At 42.9% G+C, this 23,398-nt stretch overlaps 1 protein-coding gene across 2 annotated transcripts in view; it reads right to left on the bottom strand.

The window, feature by feature from the left end:
* The window catches only part of GALC (galactosylceramidase), a 38,271-nt gene extending 17,299 nt beyond the window's left edge, over nucleotides 1-20,972 (bottom strand). Inside the window, exons 1-9 of one of the 2 annotated variants that reach the window (XM_087818719.1) lie at nucleotides 20,778-20,972; nucleotides 14,447-14,515; nucleotides 14,125-14,188; nucleotides 12,562-12,675; nucleotides 10,494-10,633; nucleotides 8,630-8,668; nucleotides 6,795-6,925; nucleotides 3,552-3,707; nucleotides 794-918 (exon numbers count right to left, since the gene is read on the bottom strand). In XM_087818719.1, the coding sequence (XP_087674845.1) occupies nucleotides 794-918; nucleotides 3,552-3,707; nucleotides 6,795-6,925; nucleotides 8,630-8,668; nucleotides 10,494-10,633; nucleotides 12,562-12,675; nucleotides 14,125-14,188; nucleotides 14,447-14,515; nucleotides 20,778-20,972 (1,033 nt within the window). Of the gene's footprint in view, nucleotides 1-793; nucleotides 919-3,551; nucleotides 3,708-6,794; nucleotides 6,926-8,629; nucleotides 8,669-10,493; nucleotides 10,634-12,561; nucleotides 12,676-14,124; nucleotides 14,189-14,446; nucleotides 14,516-14,960; nucleotides 14,989-20,777 lie in introns of those variants that run through there. The other variant, XM_016210117.2, reaches the window with a different exon arrangement.
* Between the last annotated feature and the right edge of the window lie 2,426 nt (nucleotides 20,973-23,398).

The following is a 23,398-nucleotide window of genomic DNA, read 5'->3' as shown; positions in this document are numbered from 1 at the left end:
TTTTTCCAAGAGTAAGGTAAAGTTATTCCCTCCCAAACCTGATTCATCTCTATTTAACCCATCCTAATACAACTACAAAAATAAGGTTTAAAAAGTCAATAATACATGTCAAAAACTAAGCTTTATGGTTTCAAATAAGTTTATTTCCACAATATATATTTATTGGGCACCTCCAATGCTGGCCCTGAAAATGTACTGAGCAATACTCTACATGCCAACCCCACATCCAAAAACCCAATTTCAGCATTTAAGGAGTTAACCAACTAGGACATAACGATTACTTTTAATTAAAGTTACTCGAGAACCAGCAGTACAAAAAGGACCTCTGACTCTCTATCCCCCGGAAAGCAGGAAATAAATCTCCCAGGTGAAAGGTACCCTCCATCCCTGCACCAGGAGGCACGGAGACAGCCTGCTGGCCAGAGACAGGAAACTCAGAGCAAAGTAAGCTGTGGATACAAACTGCTCCTTTCTTCACTAAATAGTGCCCAAGCCTATTTTATTGTCTTGTCAGTTCCTCACAAATTTATTGTTTCTTGTCTAAAGGTTTATCAACAGCCTGCTCTGATGACATCTTAGGTCCCATATCTCTGAGACCTCCACATGTACAAACTTGAATTTGGTTTTCTTTCCTCCTGATAATCCGTCTTGAGTCTATTTAATTATTAGGCAGCCAAAAGAACCAAGAGAATTACGGGGAAATTTCCACCCACCCTGACAATCCCCTCTAAGTATTTTCTGCTTTGGCCTTAGAAAGGAATTTGGGGAGTGAGAGATGGTATGGGAACCACACCTGTTACCCAGATAGGAGATTCTACCACATAGTGCCCACTCCATGGCTCCTGGGCAGTCATCAGTCCACTCCGCCCATATGGCAGCTGTTCATAGTAACTGGCCACCACATTCCAAGCGATTGTTCTGAAAGATTTGTTTGAAAAAGAGAAATACCAAAACAGCTTGTGATAAAAATGTAAATGTCTAGAAGCCTACAGAGTAAAAAGACCTACACATAATTTACATAAATATATGTAAATAATGGAAAAATGACCACTCAAAACAAGAAAATGTAAGTTGACTAAATAAAGTTCATCCACATTTTGAAAAATCCAGTGTTGGATGCATCTAAATATTGTGAATGGTGAGTTGCATAATAAAAAATTCAAATGAATATAAGGTGCACAATTTTTGCTGAGCCATATATAACCAGAACTTGGATCGTGACCCACCAGTGCCAGAAATAGAGGCTTTATCGATACCTGCTTTATCCGTGTCCACGACAGTCAGCCTTCCTAATGCCCCAGCTTCATGATGTAATTTTATGAACTTGACTCTGAGCAACTGCAACGTTTTAAAACTGAGAACTTTGACAGTCTGACTGCCTGGGTGCAAGTCATGGTTCCACCACTGACCCTCTCTGACCTCAGTTCCTTGTCTGCAAAATGGGGCTAAGAAGTGCACCTGGCCCGAGGCCAGTGTGAGAATTCCGTGTGTGAAGTGGACAGAACGGGCCTGGGCTGTTGCACTGCTACGATTCTGCTTCATCTACAAGTACTAACGGGGGCAGCCTGCTGGTCTGCATTTTTGGTCCATTCTCTCAGATGTCCACAGAGGGTGCCGACCCCTAAGATTATGACTCTCTGGTTCTCAGGAAAATCCAAGGGCAAAAGGGAAGCTCTGGATCCTAGTACTGCTGGGTTCCTCGCAGCTAAAAACAAAAACAAAACCCATAATAAAATGATAGAATGACGTTCTTAGAAAGTCAGTCTTCTAATTCTGTCTAATTCTGCCAAAGTAGAAACAATAGTCCCAATTTTCAAAAATCCTTACTGCCAGTGAGAATGTTAAGAGCTCTCATGATTTACGCGTGGATTACAAAATGCATGGTGTCTTCTCCAGCTAGTGCTAGAAATACGAATTAAACCACCTGGAGAGCACTTTGTAACATACACAAATGCCTTGAAAACCTATATGCCTCTGACCCAGACATTGACTCCATTTCCAAGAATACACCCCGAGGAAATAATCATAGGTGTCTATAGAGATATCTGTGCAGGACTGATCAGTTCAGTGTGTATAGTATATTTTCTGCATCAGTGTTTCCCAAAGCTGTGTGGCATCAGAACCACCTGGGGCACTGACCAGACCACCAGAGTCCCAGGAGCCTTCCCTGGAGATGGGGGTTCAGCAGGCCTGGCAGCTGCCAAGGAATCGACATAACCAAGTGTCTCAGGTGCTTCCTGAGACAAGGCGAGGGTGGGAAGTTCTGCTTTATGTAAAAGAACATACATAAACCTTAAAAACGAGGAAGTCAAAGTATACTTAAATAGGAGGAAAAGTTCCTAAGGCCTTGTTAAGTGAAAAGCAGCTTATTTCCTGAACATTATACAGTATAGTCTCAATTCTGTATTAAAATTTTACAGATATAATGTAAATGGAAAGACATATGCCACATTTTTTAAGAAGAGTTACCTCTGGATGGTAAAAATATGAGTGATGTTGTTTCCTACTTGGTGTTTATGTGCAGTTACTAATTCTCTGCCATGAGCATCCTTGACTCCTAATACCCAATTAAGTCATTAGAACAAACATCTCCAAGAGAAGCATCTTTTCTTTCAAAAGGAGAAGAAAAAGAACAAAGGCGGCTGTCAGAACAACGTGCTGGCTCACATTAGCATCATAAAAGCACGTATTGGCTGGCTTTTATTCTGTTTTTTTAGAAAGCTAATTTGAATCTAATTACAATTAAAGCTTCTCAAAGCATTTAAGAAATGCTTCCCTGATAAATAAAAAAGAGTTGTGTTCTCTCTTTGGAACCTCTGTTTTGGAAACAGCCAGTTACTCAAATTAAGTGACTCGGATCAGGCAGATTGGGAGGTGGATGGTCCACAAGACAACTTGCCTAGTCTTGTGGTAAGAAATGGGGAAGGAAGGAAACTGTTCCAGATTAAAAGAGACTTTGGGGTCATGACATCTAAATGCCACGCATGGTGCTTGACAGGCTCTCCTTTTTTTTTAAAAAAAAAAAAAAAAGCTATAAATGACAGTTTTGAAGACAATTAGGAAAATCTGAATATGGACTGGGCATGAGAAATACTTTTTAAAATGTTCTTATGCTCATATATATCAAAATGATATTGTGATCATGTAGGAAAATAGCCTTAATTTTGGAGCCACATGCTAAAATATTTAGGGTAAAGTGTCATGACATCTGCAATTTTACATATATATGGGTGTGGGTGTGTGTGTGTATATATGTGTGCATATATATATACAGCTTGTTAAAAATCAAAGAAGTGCATGAATTTTACTGTATATAAATCATATCTCAATAAGCCTGACTCTTTATTCAGTAAAGACAATGTTCAAATACAAAAAAATAAATGGATGTGGCTCAGGTATACATATAGGTGTAGATGAAGCTAATAAGGCAAAATGTTTACAGTCACTGAATCTAGGTTGTGAGAATATGGGAGTCCATTGTACATTTTTCTTCTTGCTGTGTTTTAGAAAATTTTCAAGGTAAAAGCATTTAAAAGTTTTTAATAACTTACGCAGTCATGTAGCCATTGATATAGTTCTGATTCAGTATGCGACCCCAGCAGCCAGCACCCACGTCATCATTTAAAGTGCTAAAATCCTCGGAAGACCAAAGCTGCTTCTTAGTCAGCTTTGCATCATTGACTGTACGCGTCCCAGGATAGTGAGCTCTAGGAAAGAAAGGGCGGGAGGAAAAGGGAAAGGTCAAACTGGGGCACTTATATCCATTTGTTAAGTTCATAAAAATACATGTCTCCTTCAACATGTTCTGTTTTAAGACAACAGGCAGCTTCCAGGTAGACATCTGACTGACTGTCAGCATCTGCTTCCCATCCTTGTGTCTCAGGATGCCCTTCAGGTGAGATAAACCTACAACCACACACAGAATGGAAAGGAAGACCATGGATGAGTGAGGCATTTCTGTTCCTGGAAACCGTAAAATTACGGAAGGATGTTGGTAGATGGGGGGGGCAGAGGAGGCCACAGCCTAGGACACTCCAAGAGATGAATGGAGAGGACACAGGATTCACTTCCCAGGGAAGTGCAGAATTTGGGACACTGAGAAAGGAAGAGTTAAGAAGGAAGCGAAAAATAAGAATAATGAGCTATTGTATAAGGCAGTGTTTCCTCCCCTGCTCCCACCCCCAGCAGGCAGAGAAAGACAGCTTGGCACTTACTCCCAGACAAAAATAAAAACAAAATAAAAAATAAAAACCCACACAGAGAGTTCCTTCTTGAATAAACTACCTTGGGAAAACTACAAATTATAATCCCAGAGCAGAGGTGGCTCTCAACCCGGGTGATTTTTGCCTGGCAGAGAAGGCAGGGTTCCTACTGGCATCTAGGGAGCAGCAGAGATGCTGCTAAACACCCTACAAGGCACAGGGCAGGTGCCCACCACAAAGAACTATCCAGTGAACAGATCCAACCTGCAGAGGCTGGGAAACCCTGCCCCAGAGTAACGAGTCCTTCCCGGAGTGTAGCACTGACAGGAGTCGTCAGCTGAAGCATAAATGTATATTTATTATTCTAAGAGTAAACTTTAAGTAAAAACAATTAAGAAATTTCAAATTTAAAATAGAAAACAGACTGACGGTTAATACAATAAGGGAGCACATTAGCTAAACAACTTTAGGGACATGAGTGTATACTTTTTAGGCCAACAATTACCTATAAAAAATTTAATAACACAAGTAGATAATAAAGACTACATTATCTCTTTGCAGTTTGGTGTGGTAGTACTAATTACATTAAAAGAATGACTGTAAAGTCCTGTTTTAGTTTGCAGTTAAATTCCATTTAGGTAATGAATCTGTGAAGAGGAAGTCCTATTAGGGAACCATTATACTAGTAAAGATGGATTAGGACACAATATCAGTTTAGCATTTCATAACTTCATGTGGAAAAAGTATATATATAATAGAGAATACAAAAAGAAATATTTGAGAAAAATAAGGTTCCAGCAAGAGTCTGCTGTCACTGGCCTGAGTTGAGAACAGGCATCCAATCGGTACTGTAAATACATGCTACAGAGATCACAAGAACAAACCAGCACCTAACAGAGTTAAGTTGTTGTTGTCTCGGCCCCATAATGCCCAACTCGGAAAAATGTGACTACTAATATGTGTAATAATGTTTCATTTTAACACTTTTTATTATTTTGGATTCATTCTTATATCCCCAAACTTCATTCTACGATCATGACATTCAGCCTCAATGCCTCAGACAAAAGCCAAATGTATGTTTGGTGTATCTCTGGTTAAATGTACTTGTATAAGAAAATAAAGCCTGGGAAGGAACATGCTCTTATGTTACCAATGACCTGTAGATGTTACACTGAGTAAATTCTAACTCTATACTAGTTTTCTCATTTTCCAAATTTTTCCATAATGAACATGCACTATTTTTACAATCTGAAAAGTATCTCCTTTAAAATAATAGAAACAGGTGTGCTATTCCTCATTGGGAAAACAATAGAACTGTTACATTACATTTAAAACCTGAGTGGTTAAATGATCTGAGCAAAGAAAGAACTAATACTAAAATCTGGGTCTCTTCCAATATCCAGATCCACCACCAATTCAACAAAATGTACAGGTTAAGAATGGAATTGTTTAAATGTATGTAATTAGGCAAAACATCTCTCATTTCACAGCATGGTATGACCACGGGTTCGTCTTTCTGGAGGCTGAGTGATGGGAACACGGATATTCATTATATATATGCTCTGCCTAGGTTTGTGTACGTTCATTAAAAAAGCCATTAGATCAAGCAGAGTCTTCACACCAAATAAAGATCAAATTCCACACACACGTGTATTCTATTTTTCAAATGTTTACATACACTGTCATGAGAGATAAAATTAAAATTCATTTTTTTTTAAATTGCTGAGTGGAGGGTGGGAGTGGAATTGGAGGAAGGTGGTCAAAGGTATAAAATTTCAGGTATAACATAAATAAGTACTAGGAGTATAATGTATAACATGATGACTGGTTAATAGCTGGGTACAATATACAGGAAAGCTGTTAGGAGAGCAAGATCCCAAGAGCTCTCATAACAAGAATTATTTTTTTAATTGTGTCTATATGAGGTGACAGATGGTAACTAAATGTACTGTGATAAGCATCTCACAACACATGTAAATCAAACTACCATGCTGTATAGCTTAAACTTATGTGGTGATGTATAACAATTATTTCTCAATCAAAATGGAAAATAAAATAAATAAGACAGGGAAAAAATACTGCTGGGATGTAGTGAAACCAAGGCCCAGAAGGTTGAAAGGTAGCCTGGACTAAGGAGCAGGGCCAAAGCCAAACTGCAAAGGAAGCCCGACGGAAGTCACAGTTAGTGATCACACCATACCATGTACACAAATTCATGAGAGAACTTCCACCTACAGGAAGCCTGAGGGTTAGGATCTAATTCCACGACATCGTCTTTTATAACTTCTAAAATTTAAATACTATTCTGCCCCTCAATCTAAACAAAGCCATGTTTTATTCCTGCAAACATCAACACAATTTTTTAAAATTACCAATACTTTTCATTGTCATAGAAAAACCCCAAAATCCATACATTTCAAAGAAAAAGGAATGAAATATGGGCTATACAGGCTTTTATTAAGTTAATACAAGAAAGCTACTTTCTGAAAATGTAACCAAATGGGGAGGAAAACACAAAAAGAAAGGCACAGTCAATATATTCAGAGAAAGCAACGGGAAATTTAGTTTTCAAAGTAAGACATTGCTTCTTACCCTATAACATCAACCGCCTTCAAGAGCTCAGAGTCAAGCAGCATAAAGCCAGAAATGGGCTCCCAGAGGTTATCGCTCGCTATGATTTTCACTCGATGGAGACCTTGATAGTTCAACATTCTTCTTAACACCTTTTGGAGGAGACACAGGACAGAGGAAAGGTTACAAGTGAGTTTTTGGCTGTTGAATTACGACCAGGGTAGCTAAAGCATCTTCAAAAATCAGCATCCTGGACACTAGTGTCAATATTATTTCTCAGTAGAAATGTGGCTCCTGTGGAAAATAAAACCATTATTATCAAGATAACCCACTTCATGGGAAAGTATAAAGAAAACAGACAAACCTGTGAGGTTAAAATGTTTTAGAGGCATTTTCCCTCTGCCTTCAAAATTATGTTTAACCATAAAAAATTTGGGTGGGAGGGTGGAATTTTTTTTTTTTAATCATAATAGTACCACCCAGAAATAACCACTATTACTTTGGTATGCATTCTTAGGAAATTTCTTAGGAAGACACAAAATAAAATTGGAATCATATTAAGCATACCATTTGGTAAAATGCTTTAAACTATGATTTTATTTTTAGGATTTTTAGGATTTTAAATATTCTATCATTACTGAAAATATTAGAGTTCTAGATATTTTGTACCATACTAGAAATAATAAGAAAAAATATTCCATTGCTACCCTCAAGTCTTTCCCATGCATAGATAGGACGGGCAATAAAAACTTACCTCTAGGCCTATCTACCCAGGAAAATTAAAAGTAACAAGTTAAATTCTAACAGGAAGCAAATCAACAAAGCCCAAAGCGCCTGCTCCAGTGCTCAGTACTGTCCAGAGGCTCATATATTCCTTTCCATCCAGCACACTCAGACCCCAGATGGGAGTTTCCGCACACAACTTGAATACCACATCACTGAAAACCCAAAGTAAATCTTAAATACAACATAAATAGCAAAAACAAAAACAATTGCCCTGCCATTGTTATATAAATCACTTGTTCATATTATATTAGTCTCTACTCTTAAAAACAAAAAAGCCCATACGATTTCCAGGAGCCATCTTTACTACACTATATGGAGTACATATTTGTAAACCTGAACACCTACATTCATCTGCCATTACTGACCTCTTCAAATAGGCATTTTAACAAACATGACACAGATTCCAATAAAATCTTGCTACAAAATGGCAATTACAGACTAAAAGTTTTTATATCCTGAGATATTTTACTGCAGGTAAACTGCTGAGAGAAAAGGAAATGGTCTAAACTGTTTAAAATAGTCATTTTTGCCCGGCCGGGCGTGGCTCAGTGGTTGAGCGTCGACCTAGGATCCAGGCGATCGGGGTTTGATTCCCGGTCAGGGCACATGCCCGGGTTGCGGGCTCAATCAATGACTCATCATTGATGTTTCTATCTCTCTCTCTCCCTCTCCTTTCCTCTCTCTGAAATCAATAAAGATATATTTTAAAAAATAAATAAATAAATAAATAAATAAATAAATAAATAAATAAATAAATAAATAAAAATAAATAAATAAAATAGTCATTTTGAAAACCAGGCAAGTTGAATTAGAACACAATGGAATAGGAACAGACTTGCAACAGGAAAAAATATATACAAAATAAAATTTGCGGCTTACAGGGAATTACGTATACTTTAACCAGGAATATAAATATTATTAAGATTTTGCTTAAATTTTGTGTCCCAACTAGCAAAACAAATAACTATGCTGTAAAAAATATATATACAGTTTTTACTAATTTCCATGAAACCATAAAGGAATTATTCACTAATGACTTAAAGATTAAAAGATTTTTATGCTCTACAGACCTTGATATAATTGACGTCAAATGCCCTTTCATTCCAAATCTGCAAAACAAAAAGTCAAAAAGTCTGAATTAAAAGTTTTTAAGTGTCAGAAAATAGACATGATCACTGAATGTCACTTCTCCCGTCAACTTTCATATCACTTGAAAAGCCATTTTTCTTACTTTATAAGATGGCCTGTTATAGAATGTACCAATATTTATAAGACAACATAACTTTTAAAATTAAAATTATTTTTAAAAGCTTAAAATATTTGTGCATATTTTCAAAATTTGTGTTTATTCTAGAGATTTCCAAAAATGAAATATTCATTCAATCTTTCAACAAATATTGACAATGCAATGTGAGCCAGGAACTACACTGGGCCTGGAGACCTGACAGAGGGATTGCTGTAACAATTCGTGTAAGATTCCCTCAGGCACAGCGGAAAGCCAAGTATTCACAAGTAGGCCATACAGGAGGAATTCCTTAGCACACAGAGAGTCTCAATGATGTGCTGCTTCCCAAAAGCAAACTCTCAATATGTATAAAAGGAACCTGCTCACATCCCTTAGGTTTGGGATTGGGAAGCCTGGGAACTTAGAGTTGAAAGAGAACCTCTTTGACTTTCACTCTGCAGCTAAGAAAACCATTAATAACAGAGATGGGCCTAGAGTCCAGGTGCTATAATTCTTTTTACTCCAGTGATACAGGAAAGAGTTTCTAATCAAAGAAGCTCCTCACCATAGTATGTGATTTATCAAGAGTCTAAAAAAGATGTGAATGACCCTTTATTTGCCAGATAGAGTTTCTAAGTGTGACTTTACCACAACAGAATAGTATTAGACCCAAACGTACACTTAGTCTCACTATAGGTTAAAAAGACCTTTAAAATTTAACAAACTTTTCAAATACAAACTAATTTTCAGTTATAATTTAGAGAAGGATTACAAACACAAGTGTACTCTTGCTTCTGGCTGACAGCCCTTGGCTCCTCCTCACGTCCTCCATCACCCTGTGATACTGCATTTTATCTGTGCGAGTGTCCACCCCTCTCACTGAACTCCTCAAGAGCTTATTAATCCTGGTATCCCTGGAACATAACAGTCAGGGCACCTGCAGCACAGTAAGAGTGCAATAACTGCTGCTTATTGCATGAAAACTTTTTAAAGTCAGTTTGACAGGTGGCATATTAATAAAAGTGTGGAGACCCACTGAATGTGTGAGTGAGGCTCTGTAGGTACATGGCAGTCTGGGGCATGCCTCCAGCCTGCCAAGAGACCAGCTGGAAAGACAAGATATCACGTGCTACATTTTTTAAATCATTAACAGTTTAGGACAATGGTAGGCAGATTTTGGCCAGCCTGCCTAATCTGGCACACCACTTGTATTTTTAAAGCCAGTTTTAAATGGTTGCATTTTAAATGGTTATATAATTACCTACATAATATCCTTTTAACCCACAAAACATAATATATTTACTCTGGTCCTTCAAGGAAGTTTGCTACCCCTGGTTTAAAACAACAGAAGACTCACAGAGCAAAACAAGATTAATCATTAAACACTGTAGTATGCATAGTATGGTTATAAGAACTAGAGAAAGTAGGGAAAGTTTTGAAGGAGAATTTGACCTGGGGTGGTACCAAAAACAAACATTAAAAAAATATATAGTTTGGAAAAGGTAAACAGTTCCTTTTTCAGAAGTGGAAGAACATAGATGGGCAAAGAGGAAGGATTCAAGGGTTACATGTGGTTAACTTACGTTATCATCAGACACCAGCAGAACAAATTTGCCTCATGACACAGCATGGTTAGTCAACAGAATGCCACTTTAAAAAATTACATATAAATGTCCAAAATGTAAGCATGTTTTAAATATATTACTAACCCCAATGTAATCAATGTCCAGATCATGATAACGCTTGGCACCCATAATCCAGGTCATAACATAGTAGGCAGTCAGGTGAAGGTTTACGTAAGGCCAGTCGAAATTTTTCCCCAGCCATCCGGGGAATGACCATGGCAACCCTGCAGAGGGGGAGAGTGGGTATAACAATGCTGGTGCTGTTAAAAACAAAGCAAAAGAAACCCAAAGGAACACAGGCAAAGCGAAAAGCCAAGACAGATCTGGTGAAAGGAAAGATTATATTTCATGCACAAATTCTCAAAATCCCTTCCAGTCTATGGACACTCTAATGTGTTACTGATCCCTAGAGTCAGATTCAGTAACTCCAAATGCTCTTTCAAGATAAAGAAATAAAAACAAACAGCAACAAAAACAAACCCCTCTCTCAAAGATAATTACCAACAGAAAGAAATATAACGTGCAATTTAACTTAACATCCCTACCACCTACTATAGGGGATGTTCAATAACCAATTGCTGTTCTCTGAGGTAAAATCAGAGTTCTGAAAGGCTTATGCTTCACTACTCCTAAGAGGTAACTACAATACAAAGTCCTCATTCACTACTAAGACGACTTAAAATATAAATTAGGTAATCAAATTTAGCAAAACTAGTTTGTCCTAATATCAATATAAATGCACATGACTCAACAGGAAAAATATACCTTTTTTAAATGATGTAGACTAATCCACATTATTCCAATATGCTAATTATTACTTTAAGTAAAACATGAGAAGAGTAGAAAAGCACTAATTACAATTCTAAATCCTAATTCTGTTACCAATATATTTAAATAAACTCAACAGCTAAGTTCTCTAACTGTTTATATGTAACCAATCTAGTTCACCACTGAAAAATTCACATTCCGAATGATAAAATGTGTATTTTTCTGAACTCAGGAGGAATGCCTAAGTGTATTTACGTAAGAAATGTGACATTAAAATAATGGAGCATTTTAAAACAATGAAATGCCAAGCACATTCTGCAGGCCCACCCTGTGTAAGTCTCTGTTAGGACAAGGTTCAGCAGGCCAGATTTCCTACATGCAAATGAGCACTGACCTTGAGAGCAGCCCAAAGGGCAAGTAGCACCAAAGTCAATGGTGCTTTTTACTACGCCAAACATTTCTGGAATCTCTTACAAAGTCCATTTACAAAGAGCACACTGACTCCTCTTTTTTTTAATATAGAAAAACTTATACTTATCCTTTGTTTAAAGCGATTTTTAAAATCTCTTAAAATCAAGTCTATAAAATAAATCTCATTAATCTCCCTGAACTTAGTCTGAATGTGCGAGCCTGTTTCGAAAAATCAAATTCATTTCAAATGATGAAAGTATGCTACCACTGTATGTGCCTGAAATAGTTTACAGGCATGTGCACTGCTACAGGGCTGTGGAATGAATACAGTCCCATGTGAGAATCATCCAGTGATCCTGATCCTGCCACCAGAACCTAAGCTCACAAGGGCAGGAGCTGGAGGCTAGATTGTTTGGTGTCCCCAGTGCCTGGAACAGTGACCACCACATCACGGAGATTCAAAACAAACAAACAGAAAGCCTTTTGTATGTACCACTTCTAGAAATGGAGTCTACTGCTACATGTAATGCACAATTTTGCAAATAGTTGGAACATATTACTGCATGTAATATATAACTTTATAAACAGCACTGCCTTTTGACATATTTGGATGAGAAATTTTGTTGAGAAAAGTAGGTTAGCATAAAACAACAAAAAACCACCAGAATAGAATAGTTTCTAAATATAATTTTGCCATTTACTAATTATCTGATCTTAAATCAGTGGCATAACCTCCCTAAGCCTCTACTGCTTCTTCTGTAAAATGGGAAGAATACCTTACTGCAGAATTCTTATAAAGATCAGAGATAATATATAAGGCAAAGAAAGGATCGTGCCTGGCACATGCTTTGCTCCTGGTAGCACACTGGTAGTATTAATTACATTATTAGTACTTCAGTATTAATAGAGCCTATGTTCAGAATTTGAAAGTTGAAGAAGAGACCGCAAAAGGCAGGCAAACTTCACTTCTTACCCATGAGTGTGATATTCGGGTTCCGCTTCTTGGCTTCCTTCATCAACCACCACTCGTACCCTCGGAAATAATTCTCATCCAGCGCGTAGTGCATGTGGGAGGGCTCCGTGCCATCTGAGCGGAGAGAGCAAAGGGACAGGAAGCGACTCCGTGACCGGTGCATCGCAGGGCCCCTCGCCCGGACATGCACACCTTTCACAGAAGCAGTACTCCAGTCCCAACCCTGGAGCGGGCAGGTAAGAATAACCTTACATGACCCGGTGGACGACCAATGCATATTATTTAACCTTTTGCCATTATCCCAAACGCTGTAGCGTCTTCGGTAATAAAACCACAACTTTCTATTATAAGCAGTATTAAGAGAAATGTTACCACCTCATGTAACTGCAAATTCCTAGAACTACATTCCGCTGGGCGTTTGGTCTCCCGGGGTTTTCAAATCCCCATATCCAACTTTAAGTTCGTATCCCCTCAGCTTCCAGCTTCTCAATCCTGGATGTAGTGTCTGGGCCCCTAAGACCCAATTCTCACTCCATTCCTTTCAACATAAACTAAGCACTAATACCACCACACAGATACATCCGTTTGACAGAAATTACTTCCAAACCACTAACAAGAGCTTGAGTGTACAGACAACCGTCCAGAGTTCACCACCATGGAATATGACCTAAAAATAATAAGCTACATACAATAGAGAGAATTAAATTCCTTTTTCTTTCCTTTTTCCTCTTCTTGGAAACTACTGGCCCATAAACTTTTAACTGACTACATGTGCTACACAAAGCCAATCAAAAGGTCACAATGAAGACTGAAGATTTGATGGTTAAAAATAATTTTGTTTCAAAAAGAAAAAAAGAGCTATGTATCTGAAATAGTGATGACTTATATTTTTACCACCTATTTTATTTAAAGCTAATAATACCTTACATGTTTCATACAATATTGAAAGTTTTTTTTTTAACTTTTCAATACAATTCCAAACCATCCCTATGCTCTGTCTAGGGAATATAGCTCTTAGAAAACTGTGGGTTTTTATTACTAATTACTTCAACTAAATAAAAAATTTATAATCCAAGTGCTGTTTTTTATGAGGAAAATGTGTACTTTGATACAATTTTAAAAAAATATTTAGAGAGGGAAAGGAACATTAAGGAACAATCTCCTAGGCAATAATCAATGTCAAGCCTAGCCGGTGTGGCTCAGTGGGTTAGAGCATCGTCCCATGCACCAGTAGGGCACGGGTTCTATTCTTTGTCAGAGCACATACCTGGGTTGCAGCTTCCAGCCCTGGCCCGGGTCCCGGATGCCTGTGGGAGGCAACCAATCGATGTTTCTCTCACACTGATGTTTCTCTCTCTCTCCCTCTCTCCTCTTCCTCCCTCCCTCCCTCCCACTCTCTCTAAAAAAATTAATGGAAAAAATATCCTCAGGTGAGGAATTAAAAAATATAATCAATATAAAAAATGTCGGTATTATTTATCATCTGAAATCACAGTCCATAAATTTAAGTATAGGTTCAAATGTTGGGGAGGGGTAAGAATCCCATTTCCCAAATACTCCTACCTGTTGTCTGCCCATCGCCACCTATTTCGACTTTTAGAATATGCAACGAGGCACCGAAGTTTGGCTGGAGAAAGAAGTAACAGTATTAACCTATAATCCATTGTATGAAGGACAAGACATTTTAAGAAAATTACTAATTGCTGCCTTTGATTTTACAGATGAGAAAACCAAAGCAAAACTTCAAATAAATAGCAACTTATCCCAAAAGTAATTTGCCATTTTTTAAAAAACTAGAATTGTGAAGGTGATAAAATCTATGGGTGAATTTCACCATAGTTTCTAAAATATCACAACTACCATTAAATAATTATTTTTCCATTACCTTAAAGAGATAATCCAATATTTCAGAACGATAGGGCTCTGGGTAATTTACTAGCAGCCGGGAGGTTGCCTAAAAAAAAAAAAGTTTCAAAAGAAAGAGTAAAACAAACCTACTCACGAATACTTTTTCATAGTGCTTTATGCCCTCCACCTAGCAAGCCCATATTTAGCCAGCTCTCAGGCAAAGTCGAGCTGTGCAAAGTCATTTCCCAGGTTACTGTTTTGCCTGCATCTGTTTTACCCGTCACCAGACAAATGGGGCGACTGTTTGTCCAAAAGCTAAAACACAGGTTCCAAGCAAGCAACAAGCAAGTTTCTCTTCTACTGAGATGACAGTTGGGTGGGAGGTAAGCTTGCTAAGTCTACTGATGAACCTCATGATTACAAATGTATCTTGAAGGCCTGGACTCAGGGAGTGGTTATTAAAAGAAACGAAACTTTGGTTCTCTAAGACCATTTGTCACCTACTGTATCTGAGGGCCAGGAAGGGAAGGATGAATCTTAGGTAATTTTACCCTCAACATCTTGCAGGAAAATATGACAAGCAGCAACGTTGAAAGGAACCACCACTTCCCTCTTCTTTGTTAGAGATCTGTAAGTGCTGTCTGTTACTGTTAAGAATGACCACACAATGATCCCCCCAGCCAAGCTGTACTAAGACGACCTCACACAAGACCGGTATCAGAATGCATGTAAAGACTGGGGTGGAAGGTGCAGGGACCAACACTTGACCACACCCAAACCATGGCTGATGACTGCTTGAACAAAGAAATCACAAAACCAGTGATTGGGCAATGACGCATCCTTCGGGGAGCAATATAAACAAGGGGAAGAAATAGGTTTTATCATGAAACACTGGCACATCACTAGGCTTAGAAGCCAGATAAACCCTCGGTTCAAGCCACTGGCACCTTGCCAGGTATATGACAAGGGCAAGACACTTGACTCCTATGGGACCCAGCGTCCTGTTTTATACTTTCATGTAGGCTTCCTCTGACATTTTGGTGGTGCCCATATCTCCCTCACACCCAGAACCTCCCCAGCCTCTGCCACTGAGCCACAGACCCTTTAGCCACCTTAAGCTCAACATATCCTCAGCCAAACATAGCACTTTTTCCTAGATCTGTTCCTTCTCCTGCATTTTCTACCTTAGTAAATAACAACCATCTGCCTAAACCATAAACTTAGGGGGTGACCCTTTCACCAAACTTCCCATCCATCTTCAGTCCCAAGACCTCCTTTACCTCAAAAAATCCAACCCTGCTCTTCAGCCCAACTGCCTTCATGGAGGCTCCCCAATGACTAGAGTAGCCTAAATGGTCTGCGTCTCCCGTCTGCCTCCCTGTATTCTATTCTCCACACTACTTGCCAGATTAATTTTCCCAAACACAAACCTAACCTTGAAACTACTCAGTTGTAAACCTACCAAGACCTCCCCTCCCACAAGAGCTTTCAAAATAAAGTTCAAATTGCTCAGTTTTATACCCAAATCCCTTAACTATTTGGATCCTAACTCTGACACTTTAGCCCTTGTCGCTCTCACATCTTCTGTCTAGATACATCAAACTGCCTTCTCTTTCCTCTTTCTGGAATGCATTCCACATCTTCATTTGGCCAATTCCAATTCACCCTTCAGTCTTTGGCTCAAACTCCACCTCCTCAAGAAAGGGTACCACTGCTCCTCCCCACTGGTTTGGCGCAGGTGCCTCTCCTGGGGACTCCCTCGCTACCATAACTCATTTAGCCCTGCACCCTGAGCACTGCTTTACTCTTCTCACTTCTAAATTCCTTGAGGACAGGGATTATGTCTTATTTAAGCTCATGTTCCATTTATCCTCTTATTTGGTAGACACTTATTTAGTGTCTTTTATATTATTGTTTGCTGCACTGCTACAGGCAACCTAACTGCATCCTGATGACATCATTTACAAGCTGTGACCAAGGGCAAATTATTGTAAAGCAGGTTACCTTGCTCATCCAGCTGTTCTAAGACTAAAACGAGATGTATGCAAAGGACTCAGCATAGTAGTTGGTGCATAGCAAGCTCTCAATTAATGGCAGGCATCATGTACACAAACTGTTTTTAACACTACAGTCACTGTACTGAAATAGCTTACAGAGGAGCAGAGGCTCAAACATTTAAGGAGGCACTCTGTGAGTGAATGAGCACCACATATGCATACTAACCTATCTCTGACCCAGTGTGAACAAGGCTTCCTGCCCTGCGCTGTGCCTTAGAATGGTGTGTTGCTGTTTGGGGGGGTATTTTGCCCCCTCTGCACTCCCAAGGAGTCCTTGGGATAACCCCCTCCTCCCTAATCTATGAAACAGGGTATTAGCCAATATTAGGCATGACGACATCCTAAGTATTCACATATATCCTCACAATGCTCCCACCAGGCACGTATCACTGGGTCCCTAGGAAAGAAACTGAGACACAGAGAGGTTAAATGACCTTCCCAAGGCTATACACTGTGTGGCAGGTCCCGGAGCAGATCCCTGGCAATCTGCTCTTAAGTCCACATTCTTAACTACTACACCACACTGCCTTCCTATCGCATGTGAAGAACAAATGAGAACATTCCAAACACTTATTGCCACAAACCGTGCTAGGGACCAGGGGCTCCACAAAGAAGTTTAAAATGGGGTGCAAATATTATGTTGCAATCATTTCATTTAATCAGTATTTGAGCTTATGAGTAATGCACTATACACAGGGACACTATCAAAATAAAGTAGATTAAGATCCACCTACACTGAGTTATGAAACAATTCTCATTTTAATAAGTTTAAATTGAGTTCAACATAGTCAAAGACTTCCATTTTCAGCAAGTTTAAACACTGGATTTCACATCACAGGTACAGATATCAGGACAGATGGGTACTCATTTTATGATATACTAGCTATTCCAGATTTAAACCACAAAAATAAGAAAAAGGGTAGGAGTAAAAACAAATACATTAGCCCATTAGTCCACAGGTTACCGTGAAATATGTGCCAGTACCTATGAGTGACACTGCAACATAAGGAAACAAAAATGTAAAAATCAAGAAGAATCAGTTGGGTTAGGGGAAAACAACTTTTTTCCAGAGCAGAAGGTCAGATCTGTGATCAGGCTGCAGACCAAGACTTATTTTGCAAACAAATTAGTCTTACTTTATCTCTGATAAAAGTAGGGGTGATTGTAGAGAGAAAAATTGTGTTCCAGTGGAAAACTATAATACATCCTTGTGGATATCAGATTCTAGTCTTTGCACACTGAAGTCTTCTCATTTCCTCCAAAATCTGGCTACAACTCTTCAAACTAATGTTTCCGATTTCTCTCCCATGCTTCTGACCTGGAATCATTGAGAACTAAAACTGCCCTTTTCCTGATGCCATGCAAGCTGAAGCGGGACAACGTGATATAGACTTCAGAGAAATCACCACTACAGCATTTGGTGGCTGTTATTTTGTGGGCCATTAAGAGCCACGTGTCAGTCTGCCACTGCCTGCCCTCACTCCATGTGAAAACGCTTCGAGCCTGACGTGTAGAAATCATCTCTACTGGCCATCCTCAGGACTCTGACTGGGTTTACAATCTGCTCCAACCATTAACCACTGTTTTCCTTTTGCTTCCATAGAAATGCCTCTTATTAAATAATACTTACACCATGTAGTCCTAACTTTGGGGGCCCACCTGTATCAAATGAGACACAACCCTTAAACTGAGACCTATTCTCGGGACTCAGAGACTGGTCCGATGAGATATGGAGCAATCCGCCAACTAAAGACAGGTCCAAACCCACTCACACCAGATGGCCCAAGATGTTAAAATATTTCACAATATTACCAAAACCAATGAACAGATTCCTAAGGCCCCTAGGTCACTGACCTGGTTTCATGGAAGGACCCTTCAAGCTTAAGCAATGGCTATGGACTGCACTTCAGGCTATTACCTGTATAATTAGGATAGGAGTGCTACTATAACACTATTTAGATGTTTACTTTCTGGGTTAAACTTAAAAGCCACCCCTGACTTTTGGCATATCAGCTACCCAGGCAGTCAATGTCCTCAACACTGACTGAGGCCTCGGCATCAGGGTGGATTGTATAGCAAGCCCTGAGAGTTGGTTTCTTCTTTTTTGTAATGTGAGTGCCTGACTTAAGCTCTGATTACTGAGGCATCCATTTCAAAGATGGCTATCTCCAATAAACACATTGCCAGCCACACAAATAGATAAAGAGCCAGGCTGGGGTGGGGCTTTTAAGTTTAAATTCACCAGTAGAGTAAGTCTGAAAAACACTAGGCCCCCGCCCTCCACCCCAATAAAAGCAGACACCCCAGGCCCATACCCCACTCCCTCTCTTCCTCACCTGCCAACTCTGTGTGGTTCCAGTTGTTCAATGAGATATGGAGCAATCAACCTTGTGCTTTCCAGGACGTGTGACTTACCAAACCTTTTTTCTTTCCTAAGTTTCCTGAAGGTATTGCTGAGTGTATTGCAATCATAAGAACCAGTCCAGCCACAACCCTGGTTATCGATGGGCTGAAACCAGCACAAGACATCCACCCAGCAAGCAAGCATTCAAGGCTAGTCCTGAATTGCATTTGAGGATACAAGTTCCATCTGATTCAACCCAACCAATAACCCATTCAGGAGTTCAGCCTTAACGTTTCCAAATAAAATTAGCTTTAGCTGTGATCTGGGATAACAAAAGAAAATCCCTCTCACCCTAAGGTCCACCACCTTAAACCCTATGGACCCAAAGGTTGCCAAGGATCAAACAAAGACAAGACAAAGATTACAAAGAGCGTGGGACAAGTTCAAATAAATCTGGTCTGGAGCCAAGAACAATCATGCTGTTGATGCAAATTCCCACACCTGGAGGTCACCTGACAGCATGACCAGGGAGGTAAGAAAATTATCAGCTGGATCCACGCAATTCCCTCATGTCTCCCTCATATACATTTTATGGAATGCCCAGATAGCACCGACTCATCCCAACTGTAATAGCCAAGAGGACTACGGAGGGGCCAATTAAACGTAACTGGTATCCTGATTAGGATCCCTGAATGAGAAAAAAATGTCTCGATACTCAGTATGAGAATCAACCAGAGTTTTGCTAATACAGATTCCTGAGCCTCACCCCAGACTACAGTCAGAATGGGGGGTGGCAGTGGCCTGCAACAAGCACACCAGGTGTTTCTTATGCACCCCAAGGGCACTTAGCCACTCTTGTCTGTTGACCCAAAGTTCCACCCCCCCCCACACACACACACAAATGAGGCACAGAGACACTGCCTTTCTAGGGGCAACTCACACCAAGGGCCTTGAGCGCCCTGAGGCAACACAGCCCTCCAACAACAAGCAATCCTAGACTCTCCGGTGATACTACTATAGCCTGTCTTCTAAAAAAAGAAAAAATCAGTCACAGATAGTTTGAGGCCTCTTACCTTATTAAGGAGGCCTTGAGGCACTAGTCCTGCCTCCAACAATAACCTATTGGGGCTTAAAGGTACGGAGAACAGACTGATGGATGCTGTAGAGGAGGGGTGCTGGGGGGGGGGGGATGAGTGATGGGGTTAAGTACTAATGGGGGGGAATAGGAGAGTGATGGGATTAAGTACTAATGGTGGGAACTGAATAGGAGAGTGATGGGGTTAAGTGCTAATGGTGGGAACTGAATAGGAGAGTGATGGGGTTAAGTGCTAATGGTGGGAACAGAATAGGAGAGTGATGGTACTAAGTACTAACGGTGGGAACAGAATTCGCCGGGGCCGGGAGGCGGAGCGCAGGGCACTCCCCGGACCTGCAGGAGCCACCCGGGTGCTGGTGGCCGGAGCTGCGGGGCGAGCCCTTTGTAACCCACATGAACGTCTGTCCGCGGTGCTGGACACCGGGAGCGAACGCAAAACAGTGTTGAATGCAAACCGTAAAAGAAAAGTAATTCTTTAAAAAGCCTGCTGGGCAACGGCCCCTCCGGGAGAGCCGGGCCCCGGCCCCGGCCCCGGCCCCGGGCCCCCCGCCCGCGCCCCGCTTCCCGCAGCAGCGCCCCCCGCGCGCCCGCCCCCGCCGCGGAGCCGGCCCCGGGCCCGGGCGAGGGTTCCAGTCCCGCCGAGTCACTCGCGCACCTGCCGCCGCTCCCTCGGGGGACCGCGGGAGCCCACCTGCTAAACCTAACCCTGCGGTGCACCCCAGACTCCAGAGCCCGGGTCCAGGCGCGCGGCGGCCGCCGGCACCGCCGAGCCAGGGGCGCCCGCCGGCAGCGCGTCCCAACGCGGGGCCGCGCCGCCGGGCCGAGGGGCGGGGCGGGGAGGAACCCCCTCCCCCGCCCCCGCCCCACTTACCCCGCCGCCGCTGATGGCGCCGATGCCGTCGAACTCCCGGCCCAGCCCGTCGGAGTCGTCGAGCACGTAGGCGCCGCCGGGCGCCAGCAGCGCGCACAGCAGCAGGGGCAGGGCGGCCCGGCCCGCCGAACCCGCGGCGGCCGTCATGGCTCTCCCGCCGCGTTGCCGTGAGGCCCCGAGCCGGCCCTCAGCCATTGTGTGGGTCACAAGACTCCGGCGCCCACGGAGGCGGGTCCGGCCACCGCCATAATGGGAAAGGGCAGGAGGCCGCTGACGCCCCCGCCGCCATCTTGGGTGCGGGCCGAGGCCGCCGCCCGCCGCCGTGGGAGGGCAGCGGCGCCCGTTCGCGTCGCGCCCTCGCCAGGGTCCGGCCCCCGCCCTCCCGTGCGCTCGCCTCGCGGCTTCTCAGCCCGCTGCTAGATCACTGCGGCAAAGGGAGGGCCGAGGCCCGCGGGCAGGGAAGTCCCCCCGCGCCTCAGGGCGCGTCTACCACGTGCCGGCCGGCGGCCCTGCCCGGAGCGGCCTGGCCGAGGGGCTCGCGGCCCCTGCGCCAGCCCCGGCCCAGCCGTGGCCTTGCTCAGCTTTCCGAGCCTGTCTCCTCCGGGGAAAGAGGGAAGAACGAGGAAGGCCAGGATTCCACGCGACGCGAGGAAGGCGACGGCGCGCAGTGCGCGCGGGTGACCGGTACGCGCCGGCCCGGCGTTAGTGCCCGGGCTCCATGCCGGCGCCCACCTGTCTACTCGGCCTCCCGCCTCACAGGCCACCCCGCTGCCGTCGGAGCGGCTCGGGCGGTACCCCTGCCTCGGGGGGCAGCCGCGAGTGGCGCGGGGCTCGCCGCGGCGGGCGGGCGGCGAGTGAGACTCGCCCGGCGCTGGGCGCACGGCAGGGCCCCGGAGCCGCGGAGCGAACGGCCCCGCGCGCGCTCCCTGAAGGACCACAGGCCTGACCTGCCTCCCCAAGGTCGGCCCAGCCGCGCCTGCCGACCAGGCCTCGTCACAGCGGCGCCCTCGGCCCTCGGAATGCTGGGGCTCGGACGGTCGTTCAGGCGCCGCTCGTTCCCGTCTGTCCTGTTTCCCGAGTGCGCACGTCCCGCGTCCCCTGCTGCCGCGTCCTGCGCCTCTCCAGCCCCCGCGGAGGTGCCCGCCCAGGGCGCGCTGCGAGCCGCCCGCCCCAGCACCGCCGATGGGGGCCAAGCGTCCTGGCGACCCCGGACTCTGACCTACAGGTGACGTGCCGCAGCAATGCCACCACGAAGGGAAGTGCAAGGTGATTAGAGGGAAGTGCCCTGCCCTGAAATTAGGAAGCTGGACCCCTCGGGCCTGAGTCATCCTGCAGCGCGTCCTCGCACCTCGTTTGGGGAGGCACCGCCGCAGACGCTTGTGCGATGTGTGAAATCTGCAGAAGAGGAAACAGAAACTGTCGAACAGAAAAGTAGCCGCCTTGCCTCCAGGACGAACCACTAGCTCCTATCACGTTCCTCACGAGAGAAAAGATCTGTTGTTTCACTTCTATTCTGTGCGCAGGAGACCGTTGGACAAGGAAGTGTCTGATGAAAGAGCGGGACTCCAAGCGAGAAAGGGAAATCCGTGGCCGCTGGGCACGGCGCTGAGTGCGCTCCAGTCGTGAGAAAAGGGGAAATGGCCCTTGGACAAGGGATCACATGTGGGCCTTTTCTCATGATGGGGTGGCTGGCTTCCCTCAGACAGAGCGATGAAAGAGAGAGGGGGAAGTCACGGCATTCTTCTGACCTCTCTCCAAAATAGCACAGCATTGCTTCTGCTTTATTCTGTTCCCTGGGAGCGAGGCACTGAGTCTCGCCCACATGCAAGGAGAGGGAAAGCAGGCTTCGCCTTTTGAGAGGAGGCGTGTCAGAGAATTTGTCAACGTATTTTAAAATCGCCACACATACCCCTGATGCATTTTAGCAAACCGCTCACGTGATGTAGCATTAAATATCGCAGTAACTAATGTTGAACTTATTGAAAGAAATGGGTATGGTGAAACCCCATAAAGAGTTTGCTCAATTACTGCTCATTTGCAAAGATATTTTAGTGTCCTCTTACAAGCACGGGGAAGAATAGAAACTAGTGTTCTATTCCTATAACATTGCAGTTATTCCTATCACTCCTGGATTTTCAAGATAATCTCTGCTGTGCTCATTCTGTGGATGTCGATGTCACCCGTAGCTCTGGGTAACAGAACCTTTACCCAGCCTGATGGCACAGAACCCACACCAATCACGCTGGCTCCAGATCTTCCCTCCTGTCTGTCCCTAGTCACGCTGCCCCAGCTGACTCAGTTTTTGCCAATCTGTATTTCCTCTCTGCCCTATCCTTCAGCTTTAACCTCCTTAAAGATTAATGCATGCCTTGGTTAAACCTGAATTCGTGAAACACTTTTTGGATCTTGAATCTTAAACTATCAGCTGGATCTTCCCACCATAAGCAAACTTGACAGAACAAACAAGAACTTATTATCTATCCTGACTTCACAATTTAAGCTAATCAGAGGTCTGCACACCCACAACACATCAGGGGAAACTTTCAGGAGTTAATATAGTCTTCTTAACATTTGGTTGTTATTTTAATAAGTGGATATAATAAAGGCATTAAAGTTATTTA

Source organism: Miniopterus natalensis, chromosome 1 (genome assembly GCF_054644295.1).
Source record: "Miniopterus natalensis isolate mMinNat1 chromosome 1, mMinNat1.hap1, whole genome shotgun sequence".
NCBI lineage: Eukaryota > Metazoa > Chordata > Mammalia > Chiroptera > Miniopteridae > Miniopterus > Miniopterus natalensis.
This window is presented reverse-complemented; position numbering and strand designations above follow the sequence as displayed.